The sequence below is a fragment of the Fundulus heteroclitus genome, chromosome 18 (genome assembly GCF_011125445.2).
Source record: "Fundulus heteroclitus isolate FHET01 chromosome 18, MU-UCD_Fhet_4.1, whole genome shotgun sequence".
NCBI lineage: Eukaryota > Metazoa > Chordata > Actinopteri > Cyprinodontiformes > Fundulidae > Fundulus > Fundulus heteroclitus.
The window spans coordinates 37,009,047-37,031,588 of NC_046378.1; the positions used below are offsets into that span (position 1 = coordinate 37,009,047).

Genomic DNA, 22,542 nt, shown 5'->3' on the forward strand with positions numbered 1-22,542 from the left:
CCGAGGGTCGGGTTTAGGAAGTGGCTCTTTTAGCACCTAATCTGCACAGAGACAGCAGCAGCTCTAGGGCGCCCCCACATGGGGAGAGCAGTCTGGTTAGAAAAATAGCTCCAGAAAACCACTAATATTTCATAACAAATACTCCGTAGTGCCAAAGGCAATATTTCATCATATATTTACTTATTATTGTTGCCTTTGGAAGGCGTAAAAAAGATAGACACAGAGTTAGAATATATAGAATATTTAACAACGTCTAGATAGAATAAATATGGCTGGGTCTCTCTGATTTTTTATGTAACCTGTTGGAAATTATCCGGTTTATTTAGAACTTTTGAGACCAAGTATTTGCATGGAGCTGCTACTTTGGGACGCTTTGTGAATAACTGGTGTGCTACAGCTGAATATGTCTGTTTTTAACCATTCTTTACTCCATGTGAGGGAAAATATGAACATTTAGAGTCATAAACGAAATGAAATGAGCTGTTTTTGTCACCAAATTCACGTGTAGGTGATGTGAAGGTCACAGACCGCAGATAGGAAACGTAAGCCAGTCAACAGCAAACAGACAACAACAAAGTTACTTTGAAGCTTTTATTGAAAATGATTTATTGACAATGAATGATGAAGGCTGCACACAATAACACTGCTGCAGGTAATTATGCTTATTCCAGGACTCCCTGAAAACATGTTGATTTGCTGCTTTTTAATCACTCGACAACAAGGGTGTCAGCCTCCAGTCCTGGACGTCTCAGGTCCAACACCCATGAGCTGAACATCTGATTTACCTCAGCGGGTTCTAAAGAGTCCTGGTGACGTGATATTTGACTCGGGTAACTTAAACCCATCTATTAGCTACGGGACACCTGACTTCCAGGACTGGACTTTGAGACCCTTGTTCTGATCAGTGGAGACCAGATTAATGTTATTTAACTACTACATCCCCTGCAAGATTATTGAAGGTGGGCTTAAAACGCCCAGTACACAGTACAAGAACAGAGCAGCAGCTCAGGCAATAATGCGATAATAGTGCTCATTTTCACCTCGTTAGAGCTAACGATAAAGGAAAAGTCTCTGAATTTAATCCCTGAGTTGAACTGGGATGTAAAACTCCCACAGAGGCTGAAGTTAGCAAAGCTGCAGAACAACAGCCACTACAGTCCCAAGAACTACCGTACCGAATCCGGCTAACAGCATGTCTGTGCTTTGCTAACTTACCAGGCTGCTGCTGCACATCCCGACTGGGTTCAAAATATCAGTGTCTATTTACTAAAAGAGAAAAATGCTACAAATTGTTTTGTACAGAAGGCTTTGCTGTGGATTGAAAGCACATTATTCCACAGGGGAAACGAGGCGTTTGGCAGTAAAGCTGCGTAGTGAACAAGGAAACCCGCTTTACGTTTGTAACTTCACCCCACCAAAGTATTTATACTCCAACTTCTCATATTTTGTCACTTGATAAACTTCAATGTGTTTTCCATGGATCGTATGTAACAGAGCAGCACACGAAACACAGTTTACCGCTCCAACCACCTGAGTAGTCACACAACCTGTGAACAGAGTCCAGAGCGTTACTGCGGCTGTTCTGTGAAGGCCTCAGAGGTTCATTAGAGAACAAGCAGCTTCACGAAGACCAGGGGACCCGGCACACAGGTCAGGGAGAAAGTTCTGGTTCCGTTTAAGGCAACAAAGCATGACTGTCCTTCTGGCCTATGTGGGGAAAACCCAGAAAAACGAACTCTGCGTGTCACCCTGAACACACCAGTCTCACTGAGAAACAGGGTGGTGGCAGCATCATGCTGTGGGGAGGCTGTCCAGAAGGAAAGACTGGGAATCCCGTCAGAGCTGATAAAAATGTAGGAGCAGACCTGAGAATCTGTGGGCACGACTGATATTCAGATTATCAGCTAATCTGAGGGAGTTTGTGCTGCTTTTAAAAGGAAGGATAGGTAATGGTGTCAGTCTATAGAAACTATGTCTAGTTTTGTTTCCTTTCACATTTCTGCTGTGCTTTGTGTTGGTCTGTCACATAAACCACGGCTGAAACACATTGAAGTTTGTAGGCGTGACGTGACAACATGTGGATAACAACAAACGTCATGGAGTGAAGATGCTTTCACCTCACCGGGTTCCCCGTTAGAACCGTAGCTCCCCACCCAGGTGCAGAACGCGGGATGAATCCGAGCGCCACACATGTGCAAATGAGCGCTGATGTGAAAGTGTAACGCTGGCTGGAGAAACTAACAGAGGTGTTTGAGGTTTGAACTGTGGGTGACAGGAGTGCTGTAGGCCGAGTGCCAGTCCCGATCAAAGACGGCCTTCAGCTGGGACTGGACGGTCGGGTCCGCTGACTGGGAACCCGTCTGGTTCACGACCAGCGCCGAACCGGCCGTGTTCAGAAAATAGTCGCCCGACCAGTTAGACGTCCCTGTGAACAGAAATGTACATTATTATTATTATTATTATTATTATTATTATTATTATTATTATTATTATTATTATTATTATTATTGTGTTTATCAACCCTTCGTGTTTGGCAGTGAAGCAGATGCCTTCAATGCACGGCTGAGGATTCAACTCTTATTTGCACATAAAGGAGCACAGCGTCAGTCGCAGAGTTTCTGCAGACGTCTGCCCCCTTCTGGCGACGAGGTGAAATGACACCAGTGTTGTGGATGTGCATGAGAGAAGAGGACGAGCATCCGCCGCTGCGACTGCACAGATCTTTGTTTAGAGGCGGTATGTCTTCTGAGGTAAAAGCTATAAATATTGAAGTTAGCCCGTGTTCTCTCGCTAATGCGTCAGTTATGGCGGAAACTCAAACAAACATAGCAGGTGAACGAGAATGCAGCGCATCAGACTTGGGCTAGGCGATATGGCTTAAAAATTTTATGTGACCAAATCTGATTAATACATTTTTTTCTCCCTTTTGTTTCACAAAAAAACCTTAAAAACTTGCTTTTGTGTCAAGTATCTCGTCTAAGCGTTGACCTGAATTCAAAGTGCAGCTAAATACAAGCCGTGAAAAATGCTCGTAAAACAAGATGGCCGCCCATCCTTCCAAAAATTAAAATATAACTAAATGTTTGCTGCAAGTGGTTTTACGCCATAAGCTAGGAACAGACTTCACTTCACTTGTGTAACTTCAAACTAACGTAAAAAGAAATAAGTAAATGGGTAAATTAAAGTGTCTTATGGTAAAAAAAAAGGAAAAGAAAAGTTTCCTCTTTACAGTATTTTGACAATAGATTTTCTTAAACGTATTTTCAGCATTGGTGCTGTTCTCTTCATGGAAGTCCAATGAATGCATTGGAAATAAAAAACAGATTTTCCAAAAATGAAATTGTAAAAAATTGTAAATTCTCATTAATCGATTAAATGGATTTATGGCTCAGCCCTACGTCAGACGCAAGTGAACGCCCAGAGAATACGACCCAAATCACTCATGAACTGCATTCTATAGTAAGTAGAGGAAAACTCATTTTCAGTTGTAAGTGTATGTATGGGAAAGAAAATAAACAATTAACTTTTAAACTTGCGCAAAGTGCCGCCCGGAGGCCGTTTGTGGCCCTTGTGCTGATTTTGGGTGGCCCCCCCAAACACATTTTAAGAAAGGTTTGATCCACAAGCACAGGTGGCTGAATGCTGGTAGAAACTTTTTTTTTAATCAAAATTTAAATTATTACAAAAAAGTTAAAATCTTACTTTGAAAATATGATGAACAACAGAAGGTATTAATTTTATAACAACCATACATTCTCTTTAATTACTTAATAAAAAAGGAGCCATGACATTTTATTACGCAAATGCAGACTTTGGTGCTTTAAATTCATTTATTAAAATTGGCTAATTACTGCAAGTGTGTTCAAAGAACAACTGACCCAAATCCTGTTCGTATATTGCTAGACCAAAAAGAGTTTAGTTTATTATTATTACTAATATATTATTATTACTAATATATTATTATTACTAATATATTATTATTACTATTATTATTATTATCATCATCATCATCATCATCATCATCATCATCATCATCATCATCATCATCATCATCATTATTATTATTACTACTACTACTACTAATAATAATAATAATTATTATTATTATTAATTATGAACGAGCCAAATTAAATCATAAAAAAAAAAATGTTGCCACCTGGATGACCATCCTTTAATACGACAAATGAGAAAAAACCTTTTTACCTGTGGATCTACAATGATTTACAGTCATTTCCTACAGAAAACCTGATTGATTTCTTTTATTTTAAATTATCAATCAGAATTCCTCTGACATGACAACTTCGGCCCACCTGCTGAAAAGTTTGGACACGATAATCTCAAAACTATAAATCTCACCTATGTATGCCACTTTGTCAGTCACCATGTACTTGTTGTGGTTCACTCTGGCGTAGGGAATCTGTTTCTGCCTCGGGTCGGAGGGAACCACAAACAGCCTCTGCACAAACAACCGTAACATCCTCACTTCGTTACGAGAACAAACGCGTGAAAGTGAGAAGCCGTGGCCGTTTGTGGGCGCAGCAGAAGACGCACTCACCACCTGGATGTCCAGCTTGTTTTTGGAGTCGTGAACCGAAGCCAGAGACTTCAGGAAGGGAAACATGACGAGCGGAGAGTTGGGCCAGCAGCTGATCAGCAGACGCACTCTGACCTTTTTCTCGAACGCCAATCGCCGCAGCTGCGTGTCGATGTCCGCCCAGTACCTGCGCAGAGATCAGACAACAGATAAGACTCAACAACACGGCTTTTAGAACATTTTCCACCTGCAATTAACTCTTTACCGGACCTGAACGCCCATCACCTTTGTTAGATGAATTTAGTAGAGCAGAGGTTAAGTGGAAATACTGGAGCTAAAATCTGAAACATGCAGCCTAAAATGGACGTGACTACTATGTCAAATAATACTTTGCAATCAGGGAAGGGATGATTATACAACATTTAGCTGCAATTATTTCTAAAACCTAACGGGGTGCACAAGTTACTGCGATCCACAAAGAGTAAAACTCATTCATAAAAGGATCAAATATAAACTAAAATAAAATTATATTGGGTTAAGTATCCCTTAGAACAGGCGTGTCCAAAGTGCGGCCCGGGGCCATTTGTGACCCCTCTACTGATTTTAGTTTTTATTGAGGACAAAATGATCACAGAAAAGTTAAAATCTGACAATAGAAAATGTTGAGTAAAACACAAAGTATTCATCTTTTAGTAAACACACTTCTGACATTCTCTTTTATTTCATGGTAACATCTATCCAATGACATTTAATCAGTTAAATGCAGACTTTGGTGCATTAAAATCTGCTTTGAACTCTATTAAAATTGGCTGATTACAGCAAGTGTTTTCATAGAACAACTGACCCAAATACTGTTCTTATATTACTAGACCAAAAAGAGTTTATTATTGTTAAAGAGTCAAATTAAATTATAGTAAATAATTTGATAACTGGACGACCTTCTTTTAACATGACAAATGAGCAAAACCCTTTTTTTTTAAATTATTTGAATCTACATTGATTAATCATTAATTTCCTACTTATTATTTTTTTATATATTTTTTCAATAATCACATTTTGTAGAGCAGGTAAAAAATTTACATAATATTTTTAGTAAAAAAAAAAAATTAGTTTTTGGCCCTCGAGTTCCTTTGACTCAAAAATTTTGGCCCATGCGCCGAAAAAGTTACGTCACCCCCGGTTTAGGACGTGTCGCCTCATCTATGCATATTTCTACAGCCATCAACAAGTTTCTGACACTTTTCTGCAACATTGTTTGGCAGAATTTGTCAAATGTGTTTAAAACTCCTTAACAGCAGAAAAAAGAGGAGGAGGGAAAAATGTCTGTGGCCTCCACCTGCAGAACCGTCTCATTGTCGCCCCCTAGCGGCCCCTGATGTCATTAACACTAGAACAGCCTCCACTGCAGCCCAGATCAACGATCCACAGGTTGAACTGACTTGATCTTAGTCTCTATTTTTGAGCAGTGAAGCAAACCTATCGTTGCCCAACCGTACAGTGTTCCCAGGTTTAACAGCCTGCAGATATGATTATTTGGATTATTGTGGCCAAGCAGCTCAAGTTTCGCCTCGTCTGGCAATAAATATTAATAAATAAATCTAGCGCTTGTGAGCAGCTGCTTCTTTGCTGCTCTGCAACCTCCCAGTCAGTGCAGATGTGAAACCGGCCTGCTTAGGGACCGCGGCTCTGGCTTCCAGTGCATGACTGGCTGGAGTCCTGCTGGTTCTTTCCTTGTTCCTGAACATCAAAGCCGATCTGCGATCCCTTTTAGCTCCGTCATCCTAACTTGAAAAGATTTAGGTGAACGTATGAATATAATGGACCCTATTTCTATATTATGTCAACTGTCGACAAGAGAAAATCCATAATTAATTCAAACTTGTGACCTCAGTTCTTGTTTCTAAAATTCTTGTTGCTGTATAATTATTTGTCTTTGGAAGAAGAAAGGAGAAACGATGAGTGGATGTCAAGTTGCATTACTGAACCTCAGGAAACATTGACAGAAATCAGCTAAAGGAGGAAGTAAATAACGTTTAACATCTTGGTTCGACGTGTTAACATTAGCAGGCGGTCCCTAAATGTCTTCAATGCAGAGATGAGCGCCGTGCTGCTATTCCTGGGCTACAGGAATCCACAAACATAAGCTTCACCTTTTAGGATGCGTGAACTCCGTCGTGGGCAGGTAGTTCATGACAGCGATGTAGATGAACTTCTCTGCGTCGTCCATCACGCTGAGAATGGACTGGAGGTCTGGAGTCCTGCCGGCGGCGCAGAAGGACGGCGGAGAACTCTGAGCAGGAGAGGAGATTCAGAGAAGCAGGGGCGACCATCAGAGGAGGACTCGGATGTTCTGGTATTCAAAGAACCGATCCTCACCGAGAGATAGACGCTGGAGGGCGTGCTGTTGAGCGGGAGCTGAAGAGGCGTGTCCTTGTTGTACAGGGTGGAGAAGCTGGACGGCCACGGGGACGGGATGGACTCGCTCTCTCCTACCAACCAATACGCTTCAAAGATCTTCTCCAGATCTGCGGCCAAACAGCTGCAGTTGTAGACGACAGCGCCCAGCTCCTTCACCTGCAGAACCGGAGTCCAGAATGAGACTGGTTTCTGGTTCCTAAGCTCCCTAACGTTCCTCTGAACCAGCATCCGTCCGTTTGTACCGGTCCTGCTGTCGCGTACCTGCGTGAGGGACCTCCAGTCCATGTTGGCGCTGCCGATGTAAATGTGCTTCTTGTCTACGACCCAGAACTTGGTGTGAAGAACCCCCGAGGTGAGCGCCCTCATGTCAACGGTCCGGATGGAGGCTCCTGAAACACATCAGAGCTTTTTGGAGTGAGCAGAGGCGAGCCGACCGTGAAGCGCTCAACTCCACAACACATTTAGACCCGAATGTTCGCTTTAAACAGAAGATTCTCATTCCTAATGTTCAGATTCTAGCATTTTATTGCAAAGATATATGAACAAATAGATGTGCAGTATGCATAGATATGTACAAACCTGTAATTAAAGACACAGATCCATAAATACATAGAGAATTAAATGTATAAACATAAACAAATGCATGGATTAATCACTAAATGGCCTATATGTATTTATATTTCTTAGTCTTTAAATGCATAAACAGATCAATGTCTCTGCTTTAAACTCAATTGATGTCAATGAAAAGTATAGATTAAGATGTTCCAGAAGTTCTGTTTTGTGTTTTAGATCTTTTTTCACACCTACGCTGATGTTCCTGCTGCTTTGTGTGAATGCATCTACTATATCATTCTTCTTTGAGAATGCTCCAGAATAAAATAAAAAAAGAATCTACATAAAAGACTGTTAAAATGTCTGGAAATCCCACAGCAGGCACATCCCTGGTAATTATTTCTGCAGAGTGGTGCAACTGGTAGCAATACTGCCTTGCAGGGCTTAAACCGCGGCCTGGGGTCGTTCTACATGGAGTCTGTATGTTCTCCCTGTACACGTGTGGGTTCTCTCCAGGTACTCCGGCCAAAGACACCAATTAACATGACATTTTTCGGACTATGAGTCGCATTTTAGAAATTTATTTCACACAATCCAGACTAAAAACTGACCTTTAATCTGTTACGCGGACTTATTCAATAACTCAGCTGAATAATATGGAACATACCTGAGAGGATGAAAGGGGTAAATTAGCATAACAAGCCAGAAACGGCAACCCGGAAGGTTCTCATCAGAGCATTTCTACGTAACGGCCCGTTACTCTGAAAGTTGTTTACTCCTAAATCAGGATAACAAGCTAGGAACTCCAACCGGTAAGGTTCTTGCCTCCGAGGTTGTCAAAATTACGCCTAAATTAGACCGTGAGTATAACGGTGCTACGTGCTAAGCTAACAGTACGACGCGGATGTTTCAGAGCAACATAAAGCTCACGTGTATCAGTGAAGTTGTAACCCGCCCAGACATCAGACCTGTAGCTAGCGCTAGCTGCTGCTAGCTTCGCAGACAGCCCAGTAACGGTTCTGTTGCGTTCTGGTTCCTTCAAGCTGCACCACGCAACTCTTCCCTGCGTGAATGCAGACTGAAACAGTGAAACAACATGTGTACATGTGTTCAGTCTTTGTTGTCTATAAGTTAATGTTTCAATGACTTTTTAAGGGGTACAGGAGCAGCATGTAGTTTTCACAGGCCTAGAGCGCCCTCTTGTGGCTACAGACGGTAATGTTTACTCCTTGGTTCATGCAAGTCAGTATAATAGACCGTTTAAATTTGATATCTGAGTCACATCTGACTCTAAGTCGCTGGATCGGCTAAACTATTAAAAAAAAGTGCCACTTATAGTCCAAAAACGACGGTAATTGGTGTCTCTTAATTTTACCCTCAGGTGTGAGCGGGTGCTTATCCTGCATGTCTCTGCACATATAAGCGGGAACAGAAAGTGGATGGATGGACTTCTGCAGCAACATTGTTAAGTGTGTCATAGGAGTCTTTATGTTTTATTTCCGTACATTTAAAAAATTTCTGTATGGGCAACTTCTAAGATCTGAACGCCCCTTTTCTCTCCTGTTTCATATTCCTCTAGCATTCCACCTTTTAAGGGAAAGGACTAGAAAAGTTGCACTTAAAGGAAAAAGCAGAACATCTGATCAATCTTACGGGTGCTGATATAAAGATAGATGAAGAATAAAAATAAAATAAAAAAACACACCTGAATCTCTGAGCAGTGTGAGGTCAGCTTGTGGTTTATCGTCCTTCAAGTTGACTGCAATCCGAACATCAAGCTTCCCTGAGAGTTCGGCCAGTTTCTTCAAAACTTCCTCTCCCTGTGCAAACAGCAACCATCACATCGATTAGCTCAGCTAGCAAAGGCAGCGCAATCCAACACGGCTGTCACAACAAACACAGACTCGACCGATCACCTCGGCGACTTTAGGAGCCTGAAAATAAAATGTGCATCAAGAGACACAGAGAGCCGGACCGGACGGGTCTCAGTGCCGCCAACTCGTACGAAGCCTCACCAAATATTCACAATCTGACCTCATAGGTTCAGATGTATCCTGAAGAGTCAGTTACGTTAGACAGTAAAGGGTCGGCGCTCACCTGAGAGGCTGTGGGTTCATGGGTGCCCGTGTCCTCGTTGGTCAGCGTCCAGTAAAAGGAGGCGATGTCCACGCTGCTGCGCGCCTCGCTCATCAGACGGCTCCACGCCTGGAAGATGGAGGGGTTGCTGGTGGAGTTAAACTCCAGCCCCTCGGGGATGCTCTCCACCAGAACGATCCTGACGTGGATGAAGAGAAGAAAGCGCTGGAAATTAACCACCAGCAGCACATGGCTGCTAACAGCGAGGCCATGAGCATTACAGTCAGTGTTGGGTAAGTTACTTTAAAAATGTAATCCGTTACAGTTACAAGTTACTTTGTTTAAAATGTAATTGTAGTGTAACTTTTTCGATTACTTTTGAAAAGTAATGTAACTAATTACTTTTGATTACTTTAAGGTTTTAATGAGTATTGACCCATGTTCAACATTTAATTTTTGAGAACTGAATGTGAACCTTAAAAAAGCGGAATTGGGAATTGGCACTTGTATGACTCTATTCCTGTATATTCATCAGTAGTTAAAAAACAAGAGTCAGCAAATGCAAATTCTGCCCTGTAAAACAATGACAGCACAATTGTTGCTGTGTGATCTGAAGCCCCATTTGGAGCTTTTAAACAGGCTTTAAAAAACTTTGATAATTTGCTGCTGTAATATTATAGATTTTTTTAGAATAAAAAGCTAGCAGATGTGCATAACAAAAAATAACAAATACAATTATAGAGCATTCAGTATTGTAAGAAAGCCCACACTGTTTCTGGATTAATATTGTATGAGTTAAGTTCTGTTCCGTTTTCTGCCTTTTTCGTTGTAAAACTGAAATGTCCCATGCTCCTGAATGCACCATAGCTTTCCGACGCTCACGAACGCAACACTGTGAACGCTGAGCTGTGCAGACACGCGTTTGATTTTCCGCTTAAGACAAAGTTTTGCAGTTTCACAACACAGGTCGGCTCTCACGGTTTATTATGTGTGAATAACAAGAGGCGGCTGTCAACAAGCTTGAAGGCCGTCATTTTTGATGCGCTGCTTGAGCTGAAATAAAACCGTGAAACGTCCGCTCGCTTGCTGTTCTTTCAGAAGGCTCCACCAGCACAGGATGGATCATTAGTGATAGAGACAAGGACCCGTAGCGGGAAACGGCGATACAGGGCGCGAAGCAATAAAAATATCATTACATATTTCGCAAAGGTTCTTTCTTTATATTTTTTTTAAAAAATGTAACTAAATTTGTAATTCTTAATATTTTCGGAAGTAACTGTAACTGAATTACAGTTACTCTTTTTTTTTGTAATTAAATTACGTAACGTCGTTACATGTAATCCGTTACTCCCCAACACTGTTTATAATATATATATATATATATATATATATAAAAATATATATATATAGATATAAAAATATATATATATATATATATATATATATATATATAGATATATATATATATATATATATATATATATATATATATATATATATATATATATATATATATATATATATATATGGGTTGCCCACAAGCTCTCACAGGTTTACAGATCCTGGTTAAAAGGCCCGGTTTGATGTTTAAATGAAAAAGAAACTTTTTCTACCTTTAATGTGATGTAAAATTCAACCAAAACACAAAAGCATCTGTCCATTTAACAATCAGCAACTGCCCACATTAGATCACACGTGTCAAACTCAAGGCCCGTGGGCTGAATCCGGCCCGTCAAGGCAATTTTTCCGGCCCTTAAGAGACAAAAAAGGCATATCATGTCATAAAGCAGAGGCATATATCATTTTAAGTTGTATAAAGTGGCTAAAACTGTTAACCTGACAACAGCCAGCTGTATGTATCGCTCCGCCTAGCTCCACTCACATACATCTGGGACACCGCCATAGGCATTGCCTTTACTGAAGGCTGGGCCTTATCAAAACTCCTTGCATATGATTGGATAAGCCACTTGTCTGTCATCTTTATCAACGTGCTATTTCAACCACTCACACCGAAGCTAACCCGTGACGCTGATGAGACCGACGCCGGAAAAAAAAAAACTTTTTTTTTTTTTTTTTTTATGTGTTTGCGGCTCTAGTGCAGGGTTTCCCGCAGCGCTATCTTGGCGAGGCGGCCGCGGAAAACGTGTCGTCCACCCCCCCGCTCCGCGAGTCGGTCCGCCTCGCATAAGCAAATCCATGCGGGAAACACTGTAGTGGCACACCTTTTATTGACAGTGAGCTGACAGGAAGAGGGGGAAGACAGGCGGCAAAGCGCCGCGGGTCGGAGTCGATCCCGGGCTGACCGCGTTGAGGACTAATACCCAATATGGTTAGCGCTAACCGCTAACCGCTCCGGGGCGCGTCCGCGTACGCGCCCCGGAAAACAAAACTTGCCAAATCCGGTCGGGAGAAGGGCGAAAACATCGTTTCCACCAACAAAAGCCTTCAGAGCCGTTCTCTGATGTTCTTTTAATGAAACAATATCAGATAGATTGGACAACACGGAAGAAATAGCAGCATCAATGCTAACGCTTGCTTCCTCGATGCGAGCCGCCATTGTTGTTGGAATCTCACGGTGGCTTCTCCACTACGTCACATTCATGAAACACCCGCCCTGCGTCCTGATTGGCCAGACCAAAAATTTGGTTGGGGAAATCATTTTCAATGAGCCGTGTCCCAGATGTATGTGAGTGGAGCTAGGCGGAGCGATACATACAGCTGGCTGTTGTCAGGTTATAAAACTGTGCCTTCTGTAGCGAATGTTAATTATTTTAACTGTGTAGTAACAGCATCCTGCCACTAGGTGTCGGTTTTCCCACAACACATTAAAAAAAAGTGATCCAGAATGATGAGTTAAAAGTGTAACTCACCCCAATATCAACCATTTTTTTTTCTCGCAGATAAACTGTTTAAACTGGGCCTAAGGTGCTAATTTTATGTTACTGTGAAGTTTTTTTTTTTTTTTTTACATTTTTATGTAAACTGGAATGAAATTATGAAATCAAAAGTATCACCTATACAGGAGCAAACAGGCCTTTTAATGACTTCATGATGCCAAAGTGGCCCAATATAGAAACGAGTTAGAAACGCCTGCATTAGATCAATTACTGGGCTATAAACATTAACTTAGGTAATCAAAAACCTAATGGTTAAATGCACCTAAATAAGCAACAAATGTACTGCAGCTTCTCTGCATTCAGTGTAGAGCATAACCCAGGAAAATGTTGGGATGTAATAAAACTAAAAGTGAAGCAGTTTTAGGTGTTTTACAGGCCTGCTGCCCTCTGTTGGGGATTTTCAGATAGATTTAGTCCTGGGTACAAACTTTCTTCACATTTGAACCGATACGGTACCGATAACCGCTACCTGGCAATCGATGCCGGTACTTAACGGTAGCTATTTTTGGTGCTTCTGTGTTTTTATGTAGTAACAAATGTTAGTCTACTAATAAAATCTCTAAATTTTTCAATTTAACATATTTATTTCTCAATATCTAAACTTGTTTGGATCTACAAATGAACCTTATTAAATGATTTATGAATTTTAAGACATAAAGCCTGAATAATAATTAAGGCAGTGCAATAATAAAACAGAGTTTTACCAAAACAACAGTTATTATCACAGGCCCAGAGAACGGGGTGAATACGGCATTGAAGCTGTGTGTGAACAAACTTCAGGGAACTGTTTTAGTACAACAGTTTCAGACCAAAAAAATGTATTAAAAACATATTTTATCCGGCTTTGTAAATCAGTGTGGGACACATTTACAATAAGGGAACAGAGACTCTGTTGTCTGACTGCAGGCGAGTTTCAGGACGAGGCAGCAGTGTGTCGGGGAGGCAGCGCTTGGAGAAGCTTGTAGAAGTGATCGGATAATAACCCCAGAATGATTGTTACTTTCACAGGAAGTCACCGATAACAGAAGTGAGTCGGTATATTTTCCGCTAGTCGCTTTTTTGGAACAAAGGGTCGCTGGATGGGTCTAAAAAAGCTGCTACATATATGGAGAAATTAGCTAAATTCTCAGATTAGAAGTATTCCTGGGGCTGCTGACGTCGTCGCGCTGTGTTCATGTACGGCATGGAAAATCGCCCACTCTTATACTCCCTCAGTGTCACAGTGATGCGTTTAGGTACCAAAACATGGTACCGTTTGATTTTACGTGATTCAGTACCCGTCCCTACGCAGAGAGCGAATGCCTGACACCTGAAATAAAGCATCTTTCCCATGATGGTAAGATTTACTGAGCGGCTCTATTTGTCGGTGATGCAGTTTGTCATTTGCCGTCATCTGACCAATAAGTCATGGCTGTTTTTTTACTCTGCAGTGTTTATAGTGAGGAGGGTTGGCCTGGTGGCCCCCAGTGGGTGGAGGCAGATGAGCGTTCACACTGAGCCTGGTTCTGGTTCTGCTGGAGGTCCTCCTCCCTGTTAAAGGGGAGTTTTCCTCTCCACTGTCGCTTCATGCATGCTCAGTATGAGGGATTGCTGCAAAGCCATCAACAATGCAGACGACTGTCCACTGTGGCTCTACGCTCTTTCAGGAGGAGTGAATGCTGCTTGGAGAGACTTGATGCAACCTGCTGGGTTTCCTTAGAGAGGAAACTTTCTGACCAACCTGGAGGATATGATGGAGTCTGACTTTGGAAAGAACCTTTAGATGACATGTTTCATGAATTTGCGCTATATAAATAAAATTTAATTGAATTGGTGATTGAAGGAAGACGCTTGCGTCCTGGAGAGGCTGCGAGTTTTCAGGTTTGAGTCCCACAAAATGCCAGCCTGGGTCCCTGAGCAAGACCCTTAGCCCCTAAAGCTAAAGCTAAAGCTAAAGCCAAGCGAAGGGACCAGGATGCAAAGGAGCGAATGTCGAGAAAATCTTTCCACGCCCGCTGAAGTTTATTCCTGGTTCCTCAGATTGAGTTTTAGAATTTTTTACATTTTTCCCCTCTAACAGATTCGGGTCTTTTTCTTGTTTTGGACATGATATTTGCTCCATTAAAAAGGTGAAAAAACTAAACTAGGCAGTTTGTAGACCTTTAATATCAACAGTTTTTTTAAATAATCCAAATAGCCATCACAAAGCAGACATGATGGACGCCTCCTAACTTCCTCCCATTTTGTCAGGTTACCACCAGAAGCCTCAGTGCGTCTTGTTGGGATTTCATGAGACAAAAGCAAACTGGAACCTAATTGTGAACCGCAATCATAAAAAAAATTAATTATAGGATGCTTTTTAAAACTTGTCACTAATAAAAAGATCTGAAAAGTGTGGCGTGCATTTGTTTTCAGCCCAACAAAAAGAATATTTTCCTTCTGTTGATCGCAAACATTGCAATAAAACACACTGGAGCGGTGTGTTAAAAAGATACGGCGGCCTTTACTGGACCACAATGAAAAATCAAACAAACACTGAAAAAAAAAAACACCAGGTGGGCCTGATTATTTTTTTTTTATTTCCCATTCCCAACACCTTGGTTGCTCAGCTGAGGCTTGCTTACCTGCAGGGGTCTGAGCAGGACTCCAGCTTCTCCCCGATGCGGCTGGCGACGGAGGCCGGATGGTCGGAGGAGGCCGGTGGGGTCAGGAATCTGTAGAGGAGCACGGCAGCAACGAGCACACAGGCCAGGGAGGCCAGAGCGATCCAACACCTGGAGTCCTGACAGAGAGAAACGGCCCGAGTTACTGGTTCAGTCCGGAGGGAGAACAGCAGACCGAACAGGAGGAGGAACTTACCAGCCGGGCTCTCCGGGAGCATCCCTGCCTCCTGCTGTCAGCATCCACCATCTGCAACACATCCACAGTTATTACACAACCCTGAGGGCGTTTTCACACACAACCGGGGACGGCTGCTGAAACTAGAACCAGAAAGACGCTCTTTTCTTTATATATTTATATTTATACAAAGTATTCAGACCCCTTTAAATGTTTCACACTTTGTTTCATTGCAGCTATTTGCTGAAATCCAAAAAGTTATTTTTATTTCTCATTAATGTACACAGAAAAAAAAAACAAACAGATGTAGACATTTTTGCAAATGTATTAAAAACCAAAACTGAAATATCACATGGTCATAAGTATTCAGACCCTTTGCTCAGTACCGAGTAGAAGCGCCCTTTTCAATTCAATTCAATTTTATTTATAAAGCGCCAATTCATGAAACATGTCATCTCGAGGCACTTTACAAAGTCAAATCAGTCATATTATACAGATTGGTCAAAAATGTCCTATATAAGGAAACCAGTTGATTGCATCAAAGTCCCGACAAGCAGCATTCACTCCTGGAGAAGCGTAGAGCCACAGGGAGAGTCATCTGCATTGTACATGGCTTTGCAGCAATTCCTCATACTGAGCAAGCATGAAGCGACAGTGGGAAGAAAAACTCCCCATTAACGGGAAGGAAAACCTCCGGCAGAACCGGGCTCAGTGTGAACGGTCATCTGCCTCGACCGACTGGGGTTACAGAAGACAGAGCAGAGACACAACAAGAGAGACAAAAAAGCACAGAAGCACACATTGATCTAGTAATCTGTTCTACATTAGATCCGCTGGGCAGCTCAGAAATGGTCACAGAGTCATTCTGAAGCCACTCCTCTGTCATCTTAGCTGTGCTTTGGGTCATCGTCTTGTTGGAAGGTGGACCTTGGGCCCAGGCTGAGGTCCTGAGCACTCTAGACGAGGTTTTCTTCAAGGATATATCTGTACTCGGCTGCATTCATCTCTCCTTCAATTTCAACCGGTCGTCCCGTCCCTGCAGCTGAATAACAGCCCATAGCATGATGCTGCCACCACCGTGTTTCACTGTGGCCATTGTATTGTTGGGCAGGTGATGAGCAGATCCTGCTGTTCTCCACACATACCGCTTAGAATTAACGGCAAAAAGCTCAACCTTGGTCCCATCAGACCAGAGAATCTTATTTCTCATAGTCTGGGAGTCCTTCGTGTGTTTTTTTGGCAGACTCTATGCGGGCTTTCGTACGTCTTGCTCTGCTGGATCTCTGGAGCTCAGCCACGGTGATCTTTGGCTTCTTCTTTACTTCTCTCACCGAGGCTCTTCTACCACGATTGCTCAGTTTGGCTGGACGGCCAGGAAGAGTTCTGGTGTTCGTCCCAAACTTCTTCCATTTAAGGATTATGGAGGCCACCGTGGTCTTAGGAACCTCAGAGCAGAAATTATTTGGTAACCTTGGCCAGATCTGTGCTTTGCTACAATTCTGTCTCTGAGCTCCTTCGACCGGATGATTTTCATTTGCTCTGACACGCACTGTGAGCTGTAAGGTCGTATATAGACAGATGTGTGCCAATCAACAGAATTAAACACAGCTGGACTTTAATGAAGGAGTAGAACCATCTCAAGGAGGATCAGAAGACATGGACAGCATGTGAGTTTTTTCCTTTTTAATACATTTGTAAAAATGACTCCATGTCTGTTTTTTTTTCTGTGTACATTAATGAGAATTAAAATGAACTTTTTTGATTTCAGCAAATGGCTGCAATGAAACGAAGAGTGAAAAAGTCAAAGGGGTCTGAATACTTTCTGTACCCACCGTATATTAAGAGTCAGCTCCGAGACTTGATGAGTTTCCTGAGAAGTGAAACCAGTTCCTGTAATATGTGGGAGGATCTGAAATAACGCCTTACCGCTATTAAACTTTCTCATTTATAAGATTAGGAACTTCCTGTTTTTAGTTTTTTTATTGCAGAATAATCCCATGACTCTCTGAGACACAATGATTTAACAAAACAGTTTTTACCAGGGAAGGAATATATCACAAAACAAGACAAACAAAAGCTTAAATTGGTGTTTTAATAGGCAGGGTTAATATTTTGTTAAAATTATGTTTTTATTGGCACAGATCAAGATAATTAACCAATAAAAATAGTAAAAAAAATAGACGTGCTGGTGATAATTATCAGTCATCCAGGTCGTGGTCATTCCAAATTAAGTTTAAAAAACAAAAACAACTGGACCTTTTTCCAAAGTTTGAAGACGTTTCACTTCCTGTCCAGAAAGCTTTCTCAATTCAAAAAGTCTGGAGAAATGTGGAGCTGCAAGCTTTAAGTCAAGTCAAGTTTAAATCAAGTCCAGTTGTTTTTGTGTTTTAAACTTTTTAGGAATAAAAAAAAAGAGACAAACTCCAGTCAGAACCCACATGGGAGGTGATGTGTGTTAACAGAACTCTGTAAAACTTTTCTAATCCGACCCAGAACCGTCGCAGGTCCCGGCTGCTCGGAGAACAGAGTTACCTGGTTGTAGGTGACGTCCGTCTTCATGTTGACGAGGTCTTTCAGTTCAGGCCAGACGTTTCATCTGTGACTCTGAGAGCAAGAATCATGAAGGAAACAGGAAACAGAGCAGAACAGGTGATCAGACGGTAAAACTCACACCTGCCGGCGACAGCGAGGACAAGAGAAGAAGCGATGTAGAGCGACCGTCTGGGTTTAGCTGCTGGATCATGGGTCTCACGCGGAGCCACGTCTTCTCCACAAACTCACCTCAGCCTCGTCCTTTACAAACAGGACAAAGAGAAGCTTCCAGGTGGTGGAGACGTTCAGACAATCAGCGGCACGGCTCCCCACACACAGCAGGAGCTGCTCAGGCGCCGGCCTCAAACTAAACGCTGCTGGTCAGTAAATTAATAAAAAAAAAAAATGCAATAGAGCTACGATAAAAGAAGAAGAAAGACAGGAAGTTTAGATGCTGACGGCAGCAGCGTGGCCAAGCAGCGCTGTGAAATCCCTGAGTTGGCAGAGAAACATGTGACCCGTCTGCGGCGCTGGACCCTGAACGCAGCGCGGCTTCATCGATGCGGTACGTCAAGAGATCCTGACAGTCTAAATATATAAAGGAAAAACATTTAATGTGCTCCAACTGCTGTTTAAAACTCCTAACCCCGTTTATGCAAAATGTTAAACATCACAGTTATAATAAGTGTCAACAAGAGAAACAATTACTGGATGTTTAAATTCTGATTCACCCAAACTTATAAGATCGCCCCAAAACTGTGCAGTTTTAACGGCGGCATCTTAATCATGCTAAATCCTTTGTTTTCTGCTCTTTGAAGTTAAACACTGAAAATCTGACAAGCTAATATCAGCGGCTCATTTAAGCCGGCCGTACCCTGTACGTTATTTTCAATCGTTTTACTCATATGCAGCTAAAACTGTAGCAGGAAACCTCAGGGTTTAAAAGTTCACAGCTCTCCATTTCTGTTCTGTACGGTCCGACGCTCTGATGCGATCTGACTGCTCACACTGTACGTCTAAAAACCACGTAGTACTCAGCGCCGTGGAGAGATGGCGCTACTCGGACTCATCTACCTGGAAGCCAAATGACAACAGTAGAAGAAGAAAAAGACGGAAGTTTTGATGCTATCTGTTAAATATGAGGCTCACCCACTGAGCTATATAATACACTGGAGTGCTGATTTTGCTGAAAAACTGAAGTCACTGGCCGCCATCTTGCTACTCCCTGCTCTCACAGAATCCCATAGGATTTGGTTGCAACAACAAGCAGTTTTCTGGCTGTGTGAAAACGTTTCACAGGTAATTCTACAGTCAGTGGATGTACTAACACTATCAACTACTAGGAAATTAGGTGCTGAAATATTTTACATGTTATTCATATTAAATATATATGTATATATAAGTATGTGTATATGTATATATGTATATATATTTATACACATATGTAAATATATGTTTTTGTATATTGTTATTTATATATTTATAAATGTTAAACATATATATTTAAATGAATAAAATGCAAAATATTTCAGCACATGACTTTCTCAGTACTTGATATTTTTAGAACATAACATAAAAATATATGGCATTTGACATTTTAAAAGTTTTAAGCCCCCCCTGAACATGAGAAAATCCTCGTTATTCGATGCTGTAGCGCACATATTCCCTAGTTACTGGGGGGAAATAGGGAGTACCAATATGGCGGCTGGTGGCTTCAAAGCGACTCGTTCAAACAGACGGTGATTAGCACTCCAGTGTATTATATAGCTCAGTGGGCTCACTAGAACGAAATGCGCTGCCTTGGTAATTCTGCGAGTTTCTCCTCCGCAGTTTGACTCCATGTCACACGTACTGCCGCCATGGTTCTCTCCACTCCTATGTTTTCATCTGAGAAGAAGAAGAAGAAGAATTCCCTTGTCTGCACATGCTCAGTGCGCGAGGTTGGATGAAATCGGCTCGTAGCTCTGCTTCACCAGCAGGAGGCGCTCACCATCACCTCAGGAGGGCCGACTGAATGTCAGACATGTTTGATTTTCATCAGACGGTACGATTCCTGATCAGCAGGTGGAGGTGAGAGGCTGATCCAAAACTGGTGCGTTGTACGCCCGGCTTAGTCAGGCTGCCTGCTCAGGTAGCCGTACTGCAGTCTGCTGCTTTACAGAAAGGCTGCTGGGAGGTTTAAAAGCTCAATAAAAGCCACGGCTGGAGCTGCATATCATTACCACACCAGACCCTATTACTGAGGAGGGACAAAACAACAAGCTGACCTTAGTTTTTTTTTTAAATATCAACTACATGAAATGGTTTATGCAGTGATGTCATGGCACCTTTCATCCATTTTTACTTTAATTTTTTACTTGGATATGCTGCATTTTCTATTGATAATAGTGCATTCCCCCTGTCTCTGATAATTTCTTTCTCTGCTGCCTTACAGCTTAACTTTAAACTCAGCTTTTTATTCATGTTATTCCATCTAGTGTGCAAGTCTGGTTTCTTCTTTCTACGTGTTTTTTTTGTCACGGCCGGACGTCCCCATTGTGGGACAATAAGGGTATTCCTATTGTATTCTAATGGGCAACGTGCAGTTCGGGGAAGAAAGAAACGGGGGAAATACACACAAAAGCAGAAGATCTGACCATAAAGCTGAACGCAACACCAGTTTAGTTTAGTTAAAAAAACGATAAAAGGACATTAAAACATTGTGTAGAGTTCAGAAAGAACATATTTTGTAATGGGGACAGCATTGAAGCAGTCCATGGCTTATGAATGGGGCCAAGTAACATTTTAAATAGAGCATATGTACATAAAATTACAAATTCAAACCTACCATATCTAACCTAACCCGTTTCTATGCCTACATTAGAATAAAAGACAACAATGTCAATTTCTTACGACAATTAGTAAAAGATATAAGGACATACAAATATATTATTACATGCAGACCTATATGGGCTTTTTAATGGACATAAATAAGCCTTCAGCTGGACATTAAAACATTTTTACCATAGGGAACTGGGAAATCCCAGCTTCCCCGAACAAATTAAACGCAGCATTAAACTCTAAGACACTTAATGGTGTAAAACTATTTAAAACTAAAGGTTTGAGCGTCTCTCTGTGCTGCATTAGCGAGAATCTTCTCATGTCTCGAAGCTAAGATCACGAAGATCTTGTTAATAATGAGTAAAAGGAGCAAAGCACCGAGGAGAGGAACCATGAACCGAGGAGTTTCTGGTTAATCTTGTGACGATGTGTCACTAAATAACCGAGAAAAAAAGAAAAAAAAAAACAGACAAACTGGCGGTGGGAGAATCAGCTCGGAGCGTTTGAGTGAGTTGAGAGGACAGAAAGTCGCTGACGGAGCAAAACAAACAAGTTTCAGTTAGAATTAGGAAAAAAAAACTGCCAACTCACCTGTTGCCATGGAACCGGGTGGGTTAAAATCCTTCTATAGCTTCAGGCTAGGTGTTCTCCTAAAACACGGTAATGTTTAAAGAGGTGAGTTACAGGTCACACGTTTAAAAAGCACAAAGCAGGGAGTGTTTGGAACTAGCTCTGCTTAACACCAACAACAGGGGAGGCGGTCATGTGATCATTCAAGGCAGCCAATCAGAACTGATCTGTCACCGTGACGAAACTGCAAGAATTTACAGTTTCGCTTTCTGCCACACGAGGTCGCTGTTTTACCTCTCTCGAGGTTAGTCAACTAATACATTGAGTATGCAGAAAAAAGCAACGTGCTGATCTGAAAATGTAATAATCAGAATTAGACATACTTTAATAATCCCAGAGGGAAATAATAATAATAATAATAATAATAATAATAATAATAATAATAATAATAATAATAATGGATACTTATAGTTTTACTTTTTAAATTTCTGTAGTGCATTCTAATCTAAAAAGCTGAAAGGGGAAAATAGTAAAGAGCCTTTTAAAATATCTCAATTCCAGCCAAAAATTAAAGAGTAAAAAAAAAAAATAGAAATCTGCCGTTACATCTCTTTCGAGCTTAGTTAACTAATACATTGAATATATACAGAAAAAAGCAACGTGCTGATCTGAAAATGTATTAATAATAATAATAATAATAATAATAAATTAATTAATATATTCAGAAAATAACTGTTACCATTATGTGCATTACAGAAAAACATTGAGTACCTTTAATAGATTGGCCAACCTAAAACTCTATAAAAGACACACTCTCATGTAAGATGACCTTCCTTATAATTGCCATTGCCATCATCCTGTAACTCCATCCTCATTTTAGGGTGAGGGTCCATCTACATTCATATGGATCATGAAAAGAATGAGATCTCGGATCTAAGCAGAGGGTGGCCGGTCTCTAACCTGACTCCGCCAGATAGATTTGCTCCGCATATCCATCTGGAAACCTTCCGTTGAAGTAATTTTGGGAAGGGGCGAAAATACTGGTTAGCTGATTGGCCTATGTTGGTGATAGACGGGCCAAATGAACCAATCAGATTCGTCGTCACTCTGTTACGAGCGACGACGAAAACACAACCACAAGCCAAGCTACTCTTGCTGCTGCAGGTAAGGGCTCGTTAGCTCAGCAAAGAAATACTCTGTAATTCCGATAAAACTTGCTCGATAGCCACGCTAACGCTAGTTTCATCGGCTGAAGCCGCCATGTTGTTTAGACTGAACTGACGCGCTTCCCGTTGCGTCACACCTCAACCCGCCTCAAAGCCAACG

At 41.5% G+C, this 22,542-nt stretch overlaps 1 protein-coding gene across 2 annotated transcripts; it reads right to left on the bottom strand.

Annotated features, from left to right (window-relative positions):
• Positions 1-577: 577 nt before the first annotated feature.
• Positions 578-21,394, bottom strand: pld3 (phospholipase D family, member 3). 2 transcript variants are annotated; one of them, XM_021321447.2, is made up of 13 exons: positions 21,238-21,394; positions 18,076-18,242; positions 17,827-17,898; positions 15,316-15,366; positions 15,081-15,238; positions 9,602-9,779; positions 9,210-9,324; positions 7,214-7,341; positions 6,911-7,108; positions 6,685-6,824; positions 4,556-4,721; positions 4,357-4,456; positions 578-2,425 (listed from the first exon to the last, which is right to left on the bottom strand). In XM_021321447.2, exons 3-13 carry the CDS (start codon positions 17,851-17,853, stop codon positions 2,238-2,240), a joined length of 1,449 nt encoding a protein of 482 aa, XP_021177122.2. In that variant the 5' UTR covers positions 17,854-17,898; positions 18,076-18,242; positions 21,238-21,394; the 3' UTR covers positions 578-2,237. The 2 variants fall into 2 exon arrangements, with proteins under 2 accessions (XP_021177122.2, XP_012727929.2); XM_012872475.3 differs by lacking the exon at positions 18,076-18,242.
• Between the last annotated feature and the right edge of the window lie 1,148 nt (positions 21,395-22,542).

Coding starts and splice junctions, on each gene's coding strand:
- pld3 (XM_012872475.3), bottom strand. CDS start 17,853: ATGAAGACGGACGTCACCTACAACCAG. Junction 6,825..6,910: donor CCTCCAGCGTCTATCTCTCG/GTGAGGATCGGT, acceptor TCTCCTGCTCAG/AGTTCTCCGCCGTCCTTCTG. Junction 4,457..4,555: donor ACAAGCTGGACATCCAGGTG/GTGAGTGCGTCT, acceptor TTGTTTGTGCAG/AGGCTGTTTGTGGTTCCCTC.